The 13,619-nt window shown below is 37.4% G+C and overlaps 1 protein-coding gene across 2 annotated transcripts in view; it reads right to left on the reverse strand.

Annotated features, from left to right (window-relative positions):
* LOC131891609 (MFS-type transporter SLC18B1-like) overlaps positions 1-13,438 on the reverse strand; it is a 54,705-nt gene extending 41,267 nt beyond the window's left edge. Inside the window, exons 1-8 of one of the 2 annotated variants that reach the window (XM_059241228.1) lie at positions 13,213-13,434; positions 11,354-11,439; positions 11,078-11,274; positions 9,955-10,085; positions 8,006-8,208; positions 7,766-7,942; positions 5,105-5,354; positions 4,640-5,039 (exon numbers count right to left, since the gene is read on the reverse strand). In XM_059241228.1, coding sequence (XP_059097211.1) covers positions 4,834-5,039; positions 5,105-5,354; positions 7,766-7,942; positions 8,006-8,208; positions 9,955-10,085; positions 11,078-11,274; positions 11,354-11,439; positions 13,213-13,267 — 1,305 coding nt within the window. In that variant the 5' untranslated portion in view covers positions 13,268-13,434 and the 3' untranslated portion in view covers positions 4,640-4,833. Of the gene's footprint in view, positions 1-4,639; positions 5,040-5,104; positions 5,355-7,765; positions 7,943-8,005; positions 8,209-9,954; positions 10,086-11,077; positions 11,275-11,353; positions 11,440-13,212 lie in introns of those variants that run through there. The other variant, XM_059241229.1, reaches the window with a different exon arrangement.
* Between the last annotated feature and the right edge of the window lie 181 nt (positions 13,439-13,619).

The following is a 13,619-nucleotide window of genomic DNA, read 5'->3' on the forward strand; positions in this document are numbered from 1 at the left end:
GAAGTTCATAACACAGTATATATTGTATGAGCGAAAGTAAATCAAGCTTATGTGATAATCTTCGTTATACCTGCGGCGTGCTTGAAGGCACAAAGATAAAAATGTGTAAATATCGCCTAGGGAAGACTTATAATCAGCGATGGTAAAATTCGACTTTGAAGAAACTTGTGCCACTTTCTGCCACCATTTTCTCTCAGGTAGTCAAAAATGGCTTTTAATAAATTCCCATCCAAGTTATATTCTCGTTGGCAAAAATCGACTTTGAAGGAACTTATGCCACTTTCTGCCACCATTTTCTGTCACCTGGTCAAAAATGGCTTTTAATGATTTCCCATCCTTGCTTATAATAGGTTGATAATGTTCATGTAAGTACAGGGGTCATGACGATTGTTTATCAAAGTTAGATTTAGCTTTGATGCATTTGGATGATTTTCACCACAACAAATGTTCAACCTCTCATGATCCATGGACATACTTCGAGCACTTGAGAGAAACGCTTGCTTAATTCCAAACTAGCTCTTAACATGATCCAAAAATGTTGTCAGAAAACTGAAACTGGCCCGAAATGAAACAAAGGAGGGGAGCTCAGGAGGTACTGTTTATTGCTGAGGAAAACCCAAAACATTTTGAAACTTTAACAGGATTTTGGCGTATACTAAGTAGAGATGTAATGGGCTGGAACCCAGCTCGAAACTCGACAACAGGCTGAGCTTTGGGCTAGCCCGGAGCTCAGCCCAGCTCGAACTGTTGAAACGTATTTGTCCCAGACCACCTCGAGGTGGGTTTAGACTCTGGCTCAGCTCAGCTCGAAAGGTCGAATCATATGTCAGCCCAGCTTATGTTCTCGAGCTGGGTTTAGGCTCTGGCTCAGCCCAGCTCGAAATCGACGAGCTATGATACAACCCAGCTCGAAATCGACGAGGCCATGCCTCAGCCCTGACCGAACTCGACGGAGCTCAACTGTGGCCCACATCAGTTTGACAACTTTTGACTTTAACTGAAAGACAAGCCGAGGAAATATTATGCATGACAATGAATGGTCTGTTGCAATCAACAATTTGGTTGCTACTCAGCTACTTGTTCAATGAGTTTGCCTGGTACTCCCATCTTTCCTTATGTAGTACGAGAGTTTGGTGAAACCGCAATGAAACCTTGATAAAAGAAAGGTCACAAATCTTTTTTTAAATGACTTGCAAACACTTCAAAGTGAGTGTAGCTGTGAGTCTTTCGAAATGCTATTTGTAATTACTGACGTTTGGAACACTTTTTATTCTTGATCTTTTTGATCCAAGGTAAGCGTCGAACCCACGTGCGGTGGGTTATTCAGTGGGCTTTCTTTCGGGTTTACCTGACAAACACAATTGATGATGCATGATAAAGTAAAAGCGTAAAGTAAAAGTTGAAGCCCATACGTTTACGAAAAAGATTTGGCTGACATCTCTGAACGTAGGTCTGAATCATTTTCAGATCTACTAACGGGTGAGGGTGGACAACGTTCTTGGTTGTCACTTTCAAAAGGAATAAATCTTAATTGAAACGCCTGGTGGAAATGAATATGTTAAAAGCTGAGAGTCTAAACAATTCATGATATATTTTGGTGTTTGAAAGTTCCACCATTAGTTGCAACAATCTTAAGTTAGGAGTTCAAACGAAGAAAATTGTTTGCTATCAATTTTATCAGAAATTGAAACTACTGTCAAAACTTTGGCATCACGATTTCATAAAAGACCATAAAACATTGAACAAGAGAATTCGAAGAGATACATTTATCAAGAACATTAAAAACAAGCAAAGACTGGTTTGAATCAAAATGTCTTGTATGCGCATAAAGATATATTTTGGAGGATGATTAAAAAGTATGTACGGCAAAAACATGCCAAGTACCTCCTTTTTTTCAAAAACTTTACGCAAACTCGGTACGGAAACGTTGCACGAGTTGTGAAAGCATATCAAATTCAAATTATTGAAGCGCTCAAGGGAGGCAAGCAAAAAGTCTCAATTATGTCAATAGTACATACATATCATTGGCATGAATTTACTCGAGAGGTTATCTTGTCGTCTATAAATACAAGTCCAAGGTAAGACTGGTTATTTTTTCGTTGAATGGTACCATCGCCTAAAAGGAACTCTATGTTCTATCTTTGATTGCACTTTTTAAACACCTTGCTTGGATTAAGACAATTTCGTGGTGCTACCTGACACGAGAACTAGAAACTAGATTGGCCAATAGGTCTATTGGTTTTTCCAGCTCAGACAAGGGTCGGGTCAACTCGATCATGAGCCAGCTCGGACATGGGCTAGCTCGGATTTGGCCCAGCTCAGACTTGACTCGAAATATCAACCCGATCAACCCAGCTCAGCTCGAAATGAGCCACCTTCCTCTTAGCTCAGCCCAACCCGAAAATTCTTGGCTCATTACATGTCTAATACTAAGTGAGAAAAAAAGGCCAAAGTCATATAGTAAAAACAACACATTTTAAATTTTCAGCCCATTTATCCGCGACTATCCGCAATAAAACTTTAAAATGAACTGCCTTGCCTGTGGTGAGGGCCGAACAAAATTGTCATTCTGAACAAGGAGAAAAATAGGAGTTGTTGCTTTATCTTTAGGCCCGATAAAAGATTACGTGAGTTATCAATCGCTTTCGAAAGTATTTGTTTGATGAGGCTTGTGCTGAGATAAGTCCGACAAAAGTCAGACTCGTACGTGTCCTACGATTTTTTGAATTTTCGCAGGACTCGCAGAGTCCAGACTAGAGACCTGCAAAAGAATCAAGTCCGGCAGAGGACTCGAGTCCTTTCTTAAAGACTCGGTTACAGCCTATTACTCCAAACCTCCTTTTAAATACTCCTTTTAAAATATACTTAAAGGAAAAAAGCAATCCATTGACAAATAGCTCAAGTGATTTGATCTGATATTCACTCTCTTCTACAGCTATCAAGCCCAGTTATAGATAACCTTATACCTCCTGTTTATCAGGCATTATTATAAACTTGAAAAAAACTTCTTTTTAAAAGTTTTGCCAATACTTGTACCTTGGTATATCTTAAGATTATCTACAAATCCTCATAAGCATAACGTTAGAATCTTCGAGAACCTAATGAAAGTTAAAATGTCAAAGGTCTTTTCAAAAACTCTTAACTTTTTACGGTTTTCTACTTTTATATGTGACAGAGGTCGTTGTTCACCGAAATGATAAGCTCTTTATCGAGAGTGGAAAAGGGGCTATGTTCTAATGTCCCATTTATAGGGGCCCTCACTTCCAACGTCGGACAGCCGAAACGAAATTATGAAGAGGTACGGTGGATTGCGAAATAACCTACTTATTGCATACGTCGAACGCAAATTCCTTTCTGAAAATTATGCGACCCGGATCACAAACTATACATTAGATTTTGTTAATATTAGCCATAGCTTTCAGAGGTGAATTGTTACATCATAAAATTGCAAGAAAAAAAATTACGTCTTCCTTCACTCTTAGGTAACAAATGCAGGTTAGTCCATTACTCGAAAGGATTAGTTAGCAAGTTTCGAGCCTCATATTAGGTGCAACTATTTTGGTGTACGTTTTGGTGAGGCCATGGTTGCTTGTGGTGGCCGTGTTTCTTGACTGTTGGATTCAGTTGATTCTATTTTGTGCCATGTGAAGACCAATTGAAAGGTTGCGTGAGTTACCAATCGCTCGCGCACGTATTTGGATGACTTATAACTTATTACAACACAAGCAAAATTTACTAAATTACGAGTGGAGGGGCGGTTTTGATCAGTCATATTTATCTTATCATCTTATTTCTCTATTCATAGTGTTGTCTTAGGTTTCTCAATTTTTTCTTTCATAACTCTTCTGGGTGTTTTTTTGTAAAGAAATTTGAAGCTTGATTTACTTTATTTGAAATTCGAAGAGTTATCAAACCTTTGACCTTCGCCAAACTGCAACACATATTTTCTCAATTTTTGTTAAAAATAGTAGAAAAAAACTATCTGAACCATATGATAAAGCCCTTTTAGCTCTTACTTCCAAGTAGTAAATTGGTTATCATTTCATATCGAAATTGATACTTATTGAGAGTTATATATCATGTTATTCTGTTGGTATGGTATGGTTGTTGGATGGTAACTTTCGTCATGGTGGTAATTGAAGCCTTTAAATGTCATGAGACCCTGAGACCTAAGTGCGTGAAGGTGTGCATCTATATACCACTATAATGGTCGTTAAGTACTACATGGTCGAGTCAAGCATTTGAAGCCAGATTCGATTGCCGACACAAAGTTCTTGACTTCAAAGTGGCGCCATCAGATCAAGCGTCACTTAATATCTGCCCAACTTTCAAGAGCTCCAACCGTGATTCTTAAAAGCATAAGTTTAATCAATACGAGATTACGAAACATATTTACTTTAAGATGCTATTTCTTTTTTTTCGTTTCGAGGTGTCTTTTTTATGTCTCTTTTCCTAAAATCTCATCAGTTGCATCTTTTGACAATGGCACAAAATGTCGAGCATAATAATGAAATATACATGGCAGCACATGACTGTACTAACTCTTTTATGATTTGACATCAGAGCCAGATTTTTTACTTAGAATCGAAAGTTGCTTGCAAAACAAACATATTTGATAATGAATTATAGCATCAAAAATGTAGTTAGTCTTTCACTGATTTAGGTTTACTATTCCTCATTTCTGCTCCTGTAATGTTATGCTGGTTACATTTTAACAGTTATAGAGCTCCTAGTTGGCGTTGGGGTCAGGTTTCGACCCTTTGTATTTCAGGGGTTTGTTTCACTAGCTTCGACCCATCATAGGTTCTTCATTAGCAATGCAATAAGGAGGGACTATATTTCTTCATATTCCTTAATTGTTGCGTCTTTTGGTGGACGAACACCACTAAAAGCATACTCGGCCACATCCACCATTGCCATTATAACATACAACGCGAGATATACTATTGTTGATCCTCTAAAGTCAAGGGTTTCCACTAAAAATCCTCCCACCGTTGGTCCCGCAAAGTTTCCAAAGTAAAATGACGTAGACCATAAACCTAGAACAGAATCTTATCCTTGTTAATATTTCGTAAAGATACTCTCTCACGTAATTCCATCTTACCTGACAATATTAGGTAAGTAGGCAGATCATCATTATAACCTCGTTTCATGGCTTCATTATGAGCTCTTGAGAAAGTAGACACCATACAAAAAGTATAACTGAACCCAATCCAAGCCCCCATTCCAAATAACAAGTTTACAGAAGGTTCAATGGGGATCCAAGGGAGTGGACCCACAAACACGAAAGCCACAGCCATGCAGAGGTTCCCCAAAATGGAGACGAGGATGGGAGATTTGATGTGATCACAGGTCTGGAACGCAAAGGGAAGGTCTAAAGATGAAGTCAAAGCACTCAAAAGAAAGAGATCTTTTTTGAAAGGTTACATTTTCTGGTTATGTGTTTGCTCAAATGCCGAGCAATCAAGATATGTTTTTCTTTGTCAAAGAGACAAAAGGAACAACTTTTGTGAATAACACATGTCTGAAAGTAGCTCAGATAAGTGTGTAAGATGAATTAAAGCCCATTGACCCGGGAGTCTCTAGGTCGAAATTTTCGTCAATATGCTTCTCAAGCGAATCCGAATCAGCTATTTAGCTTGAAGGACCTCAGTTAGGGTTCTCAACTCGAGCCAAAAAATGGTAGCTGCCGAACAATCAAAGATCAAGAACGAGTCTTATAGCAACCCTTTGTTCAAGTCCTTGAAAGGTATGGTCACGTTTTGACACTCAGTTAAGCATTTTTGCTTTCTGTATTTTTGCTTCTTTTTTACTTCTGTATCCTCTTTTGCTGAAGATGGGAGCCCTAGCTAAGATCCTTTAAGCTACAAAGGAGCCTTTCCGGATCAGTACACAGGAGTTGAAGGGTTAAAAATACACTATTGTTAAAAACGTAGTCACTCAGTATTCAACGTACTTATATTTATGTATTGACGTAAAATTTCAAATACTTCTCTTCGGAAGATGCTCAGTTATTAAAACTTGAAAGTTGCGTTTTACACCTCAAAAGATTGAAAACGGCCTAATTATGTTTCCAGTTATTTCCAAGTCGTTTGTCGTTTTTAATAAAACGACAAGAAACTACGTTTTTCCATTTTCTTTAAGATCTCTTTAAAAGCTAAAAGTAACAAAAATTGACACTTAAAACTCACAAAACATGTAAAATTGCCTTTCATTTTTCAAGTGCCAAAAGTTAGAATATCCTTTCATTTTCCTAAAGCATCTGAAAAATACATGTGACAGTTTAATTTGCAAATTTGTCACTTTTTACAATAATTAATTTCTACGTACTAGCGCTATTTTCATTTAACGTTAATAGACTTTTGTCAAAATTCGAGATTAAGCCCGATTAACAAGTATTAACAAGCGATTGACAAGTATAGCATCACAATTGTGAAATATTGACACTAAGTCAGTTTTAAGTTATTTTGCAAACTATTTTCAGATTTTTCTACCTGCTTCAAAGAAGTGAAATAATTCCATTTATATTTTAGGCATAGAAAACGCATATTATATATCTTGACAATTGTTTCAAGATACTTATCATCAAATTTGATGCAAATGCAATCTTTGAATACGTAATATCTTATCGTTTACTGAATGGATTTGGATAAAATTGTAGTTGGAAACGCAAGTAAGGTTACCCGCAATATATATTGATCACGGTTTTGAAAATATAATCTCTTTGTAATTTTTAAATGGATTAACATACAAATCTGAGCTAAAACACAAGATGTTATTTTACAAAAGTTGTTCCTCTGGTTTCAATAACAACGAAAATCGTTGGCATTTGTACAAAAACTATATCAATGTTGTGGGTACCGCAATAGTATCATTAAGTGATCTCTAAGCAACTGGTGTCCTCGTAAGGCGCCCTTATCGAGAGAACAAACCAATGTATGGGATTCTTGAAGCAAAAATTCATTTTGCTCCATCCAGTTTTTTTAATAAAAGATGTTTTAGGCATTCTTTCATGATAACAACAAATTTCTATCATGTTTGGTTTTTTGACAATAACCTATTGCGTTTGGGGGTTCTTCCAAATTTAAGGAGATTGCTATGAACTCAAACAGTGAGAACTGCTTTAAGAAATACGGCTAATGCAATGGATCATGTCGCCGCCTTTAAACACTGCAATAAAACCATGGTTGCTTTCGAGATGTTTCAGATCTCAATAGCTTTGATTTTTTATTCAATGTAGACAAATTGTAGGACAAAAGTACAATGACGTTTATTTTTGGGTTTTCATGGGCTTTTCTAACCGCTACAGGGAATGTAATCCCCAGTACTAATAAAATGAAAGGTTATAATTTGTGTATTTATTGCTATTCAATTTTTATTTGGTATTTGGACTACCATCGAATTTGAGTTGGCAGACTCACCTAGTCCTTAATCTTATCAAACAAAATTCATAAGGGGTTTGTTGATAATTGAAATATTATCACGGCACCCTAAACAATACGTGACATTAAGCGACTTAGAGAAAAATGGGACATTTACTTCGAAGGGGTAATACCTTTTTTTTAATCGATAACAATATGTTGAACTTAAAAGGAGGATTCATGGCTAATCGGATGAAGTGGCATTTTTCTATGTTTTAGAGTTCCATACGTACATTTATCAGTTTTGGATAGGGCTTAGGACGGAAAAAGTGAGTTTCACTTGACATCACATCGTCTAATTATTCCAAAAGGCAGTAGTACACGACTGAAATGAAAATACTTACATAACCAATGACTGGAGTGGTCACCATATAAAGGGCCCCCATGATCAGGAAGAAATAACCCACTTGAATTTGGGTTGCACCCGCTTCACTCAAATGCGGCTCAATCATTGCTTCAACGAAGCCGTAGCCCACAAAATTAATCACGTTATCCACATAAGGCATGAACAATTTCGGGCTCTGAATGAAGAGGGTCGACATAACAATTACGTATAAATATATCCGGGTATATCGAACGCTTACTTTGGCCACGGCAGTCAGAGTTAATGAGGGCTTGGATTCCACTGGTTCAGGGATGATCTCTTTGGACTCTGTTACTTGGATATTGTCTACGTTTGGTATCACGAAAAATATTAGGATGGCAATGAGGAGTCCAATGCCACCTGTGATTTCAAATGGGAGGAGAAATCCTCCTACTGAATATAGAAACGATCCGATGGCGGGGCCTATAAAATAGATTTTGAATGAATGGACCCGTGGGTTTAATTAAATCTAGCCGACTCGTGGCAACCAAATAAGACTTGCTCCAAATTTTGCTAGTCACATTCTTTGCATTTTGTTTTTTTTTCTTAAGAATATTGAATAATGCCTTTCCAGACCAAATAAGGCCAATAAGCACTTATCTTATGAAGAGAGAAATGAAAGAAGTCTTGAAATATGGACTGCAAACGAGCTGCCCACCAAGTCTACCTACTCTTGGTCTTGGCACCTCTAAGCCACTTTTCGAATTAAATAAAAAAATAAGAAACGTAGATCTCTTCAATTAACGGTAGGTCAATTTTATATCATTTACATGCAAAGTCCATCGTTTTAAAGTTATGTTGTTGTCAAAAGCTTATGTAGCTGACCAAGAGCAGGCCGAAAATTCAAATTTTATGTAGTGTTTACTACATAACTTTGAATATGTCTCCTGAGTTCCCTAAGCATAGGTTTGGGCTCAAACTGGGCCAAGTTCATCTATTCAACAAGATCTTGTTGTCGTTTGAAGTGCCTATTTGGAATAAGATGAACGGTTTAGAAGGTGCGAAATTTTGACTTCCGTTCGCAATTTACATCCCTAGAGGTCTGTGGTTCAGCGCACCATTGCCCGATTGGAATTTTGAACCTTCAATTCTGTTCCAAAACAAAAGAGTTTACGCGGGTCCTAGATCCAAACCAAACACATCTTTAAAAATGTTTGTGCTCTAAGGGTTAGTTCTAAGGCTTAAGTTGCCCTTTAGGGATTATTAAGTGCAATCACAGCAACACCAGATTTGAATTTTGTATTTTTCAAAAAAAAAAGAATGGCTTGTAAAGTGGTGTTTAAATCATTTGAAGTACGTTCAGGGGTGCCTGCAGGGTAACTAAAGCCTTATTTAATTCTTAGAGACACACCTTTTTATTAAAAAACCATTTAGTTTGGCTGTGGGACACATATGAAGTTATGAACGCATTGCTTTGGAACGGAATGGAAGGTTCAAAATTCAAGCGCTATGGTGCGTTGAACCCCGGACTTTTAGAGATTTCTAGAGATGTAGACTGCGAATGGGAGCAAGCAATTTGTGTCTTCTTAGCCGTTAACTTAATGCCAAATGGGCACTTGATGCGACCACAAGATTCCTCATTTTATCATTTTAATTCAAAAAATGGCTCAGAGACGTTATGACCAAGAGCAGGTCGATCTGTCGGGAAGCTCGTTCACAGTCCTTATTTCTCAGTCGTACTCTTCTAAAGCAGGGCATTAGTTTTTGTGACATCAGTTTTTGTCCCCTCCTTTAGTTAGAGGTGGGTGGACACATCATCACAAATCTAATATCTAAGATATAATTTGATCGCTCAAAATTGGTTTGCAAAGGTCCGATTCATGAGATATAGTACGGTATATAGCCACTACAGTATGGCTTCAAAGTGGGAAATCCAAGTAATTAATGCTTTTTTAGTGCAAGTGAATATGGCGCAAAAAAAACTTTTTTTTTCTTTTTGATCTCCTGATTTCAAAAAATGCCCCAAAATGCGAGTGAAAAAGTCGTCTAGGCAAATTTCCTTTTTTTCTTTCGGTGAGGGGCGGTCAAAGTTATCAACTTGGGGATAACAAAATAAGCTTGTGACAACTTAACCGTCAAACACTCTTCCAAAGTTTTCACTTGCTCACAGTTACTTCTTTCAAAGTGAACCAACTTTGGGAATCTCTCATAGCCTGTGGGTAGTCTTACCCACAGTGTAGCCGAGGCCAAAGCACAGCTCTGTCCAAGACATGATTGAGGCCACTTTATTCGGCCACATCTTCATGAGTATACTTAAAATGGCACCCCATGCGGCAGCGTCTGCCAAACCATCCAGAGCTCTGCAAGTTGTGGGAAAAGGCAAATGTTATTGAAAATAACAATAATACAAGAAGACTTTTGGGACGAAAGGGAATGGCCTCAAAGCTTAAAAGATTACAAAATTCTTTTTTTATCTGGCAAATGTAACCTCAAAGAAACATTCAAATATGGACCTTCATTCACCATTACTATTAAAATTGCTGAAATAAAGGTGAATTCATTCAAAAGAACGAATGAATTATCAAGAGGTGTTTTTTTTTAATTACAAAAAAATCAAAAAAATGTTGCTCAGCCCTTTCAGTTATCTTAGAATATTTAATCCTGTTTCAAAATAGTTTTCTTATTGTCTCACAAGTCATCCAATATCCGTTTTTAAGGAACTATGTGGGTCAACCAGGAGGTCAGGTAAAATTCTATGGCTTTTTTCTCTAACGCAAACTAAGCTGAAAACGTCCAAAAGGGCCCCTTGAGGTCACTGACACACCAAAAATGAAGGCTAACAAGCTTGGAGATCAGAGCCCATTTTCTAAAGCGAAGGAGTAACTCTTAGATCGAGAAAAGATCGTACTTTACTACATCAATTGGACCTTTTCTCGATCCATGAATCACTCCCTTCATTTATAAAACTGGGCTCTGTTCTCAAGTGGGTTTTCAACTTCTCCGAGTTTAGGAGAAACAGCTCATCGCTCTAAAGATGAGTTTGTTGAGATTGGCGAGGCTAGCCAAGTTGAGCTATTAAATGATCTTGTAGTCATTTAGAGGCCATCAGGGACTTGAGACTCTCGAGCTCTCCTGGTCCTGATGGTGTGTCATCTCAGTTTCTGATGAGATGCTCATAGGTTCTTGCTCTTATTTCCTAGTATTTGATGAGTTGCAGCTTGGATCAGTCTAAAAAATTCACGACTATTGCAGATAAAATCAAGCCAATTCAAGCGGACTTATGTAGTTGTTTTTTTGTCCCTTGACTCAAATCATTTCGAATGAAAAGGAGATACAAGTAGAAGTAACTTACCTGAGGAAATATGACAATCCAAGAAACCAACCAAGGTTGTCAACATACGTTAGGAAGCCAAAAGCGATCCCTTGACAACCTTGCACGAGTGCTCCAACATTATAAAGGAGTTTGGGTCCAATTCTGTTACCATATTTGGCAAATATTGGAGCTGACACGAATGCAGCCAAATGAACGATACCAAATACGAATCCATACTATGGATAGTGCAGGAGAACGCTTTCCAGGTAAAAGTCATAAACAGACGATCAATGTAGAATAGTTGGATAAACTCACTTGTGAAGGTGTGGCTCCTTTTGCCTCGGCTTCTTTGGGATAAAATGCAGGCTGAACTGAGAAAATAATGCCCCAGTCAATGTAAGCTGAAAAAGAAGAACTCAAATCTAACAAAGGAATTCCATGAAGTCACACTAAAATTGCGAAGTTTGATCTTAGACACCTTTTTCTTCTGCGTTAATACGGCAATTTTTTTTTTAAATGTACAAAGTATTTTTAAATAATTTTCGAAAAGACAAAGCTCGGGTTTGATGGAAATCGAAACAAAACCTGCTTTTCAATCCATTGCATGGGGCTTTTGTCATTCGAAACGGTACAATCCGACATTTACATCAAACATATGTGTGGCCTGGAAAGCCATTTGTGCCCATTGATTGAATTGTCAAATATTGAAGCGCACTCTTCAATTTTCATATTACTAGCAACGACTCTATTCTAGTTTGTCCGTGGAATCATTCGTTTTTTATCAACAGACCTGCCTTGGCGCTGTTGTGAGATTGATCTTTATATTGTCAAAGAGCTGATTCAAAATTTGCATATGTTTTACATAAGGTAAATTGTGAAAACTGACATAATAAAAACACTTTTGAAATTTAAATGTACGGCGTTTTGACATAATTTCGGTATCAACTGAGAGATAAAGGATGATGAAACTTTGCCTTTTCATCCGACCAGGTTATGAAACATTTTCATTCACACATTGTTTAACATCAATGGAATATATATTTGATACCCAAATATCAATCATTATCCACTTATTCGAACTTACCGAAAAGCAAGAATCTTCGATGTTTGGGTCACGTGACATACTACTGTATTATTCTTTGGCATTGTTGTACAAGGTATCGCCAAAGCTGCTAATGTTATTATGTTCAAAATAAGTCAAAATATTTTGAATATGGCCCTTGTGAACGGGTTGTTGGCTAATCAATCAGAAAAAATGGCCCTAAAATAAGCTGCTTTTCTTGTTGGAGTATCTCAATTTAGAAAGCGATGGACTCAATAAGCACCTTGAAGCAGAAATCCGAAGGCCGAACTTAGAACTGTTTGGGTTGACAACCCAGGTTTATGGATGAATCAAAATCAAATCTGTCTTATGGTGCATTTACACGAGATATATTCGGCCAAATGATTTAACAAAAAAAATCCGGAATTGTTAGACATCTAAAAAGGGGGACTAAATGGCAATTTATTTATATCGTGACTTTGTCTGAGCCCACTTGTACTTTTAAGATCAGTCTTATTGATTCGCGTCGAAATTGTCACCAAGACTTCACACCATGGCCAAGACCAAGGCTTTAACTGATTTGAATTAATTCATAAATAATATTGACATGCATTAACACCTTGGTCACACAATTGAAAACGGAAGCAAAATCTTGTGGAGACCTACACATGTTTGTTGAAAACAATGCATTTAGTCCTCTTTTTCTGATGTCTAACATTTCGGAATTGATTTGTCAGATTATGTGTTTTAACATATCTCGCGTAAATGCACCATGAGTAAGATTTTTTTGTTTTGCGGACTTCCTTACTGCTGTTGGGATTGGAATCCCACCAGTTCAAGAAATCAAGAAATTTATTCATTTTACTTAACTTTTATTTATGTATATATATTATTTAATCGACCTACGAATTAGAGTTGGCTGATTTGGCTAACCCTTGAAAATAAGTTTGATCGGGATGGACTGACTATATTATTTAAAGATATCACTCAAGTTTTTTAGCACCCGGCAACAACTTTTGAGACAGCCTGTATTTTGTCTGTTCATTAAAATAGTACGTGAAAGTTCGTTAGTTGTTTCAACGTTTGAATCATGCCTTATTGAGAAGAAGCAAGTAATAATCTGGTTACTTACAAGCAGCCACAACAATGGCAATAAGTATGGTCCTGGTTCTTGTAATGGTTTCCATATTGTCTCGAGGTTGGCTCACGACCCTGGATTTTTCAGTCAAAAGATTTACAAGGTCCTTTATCGATGAGATGCGGATTGTTGGGTATTTCTGGGCGCTTTCCACTCCTCACAATGCTTCCGTACATGAAGAGCAGCGATGAATGAGTGGAGTGCATAAGGCGATTTCCACGCGGAGGCTCTCACCGCGCAAAAGTAACCTGCACAATGTGATCTGTGCTAAAGTACCTCCTCATGTACTAAATATACAATATTGCCGATCGAAAACTAGATTTTTAATTCTTCGTTGAGGAAATGCGAAATTATTCTCACAAAAGAGATTACAGTGTGATACTGATGGGGAACAAATTACT

This window comes from Tigriopus californicus, chromosome 12, assembly GCF_007210705.1.
Source record: "Tigriopus californicus strain San Diego chromosome 12, Tcal_SD_v2.1, whole genome shotgun sequence".
NCBI lineage: Eukaryota > Metazoa > Arthropoda > Copepoda > Harpacticoida > Harpacticidae > Tigriopus > Tigriopus californicus.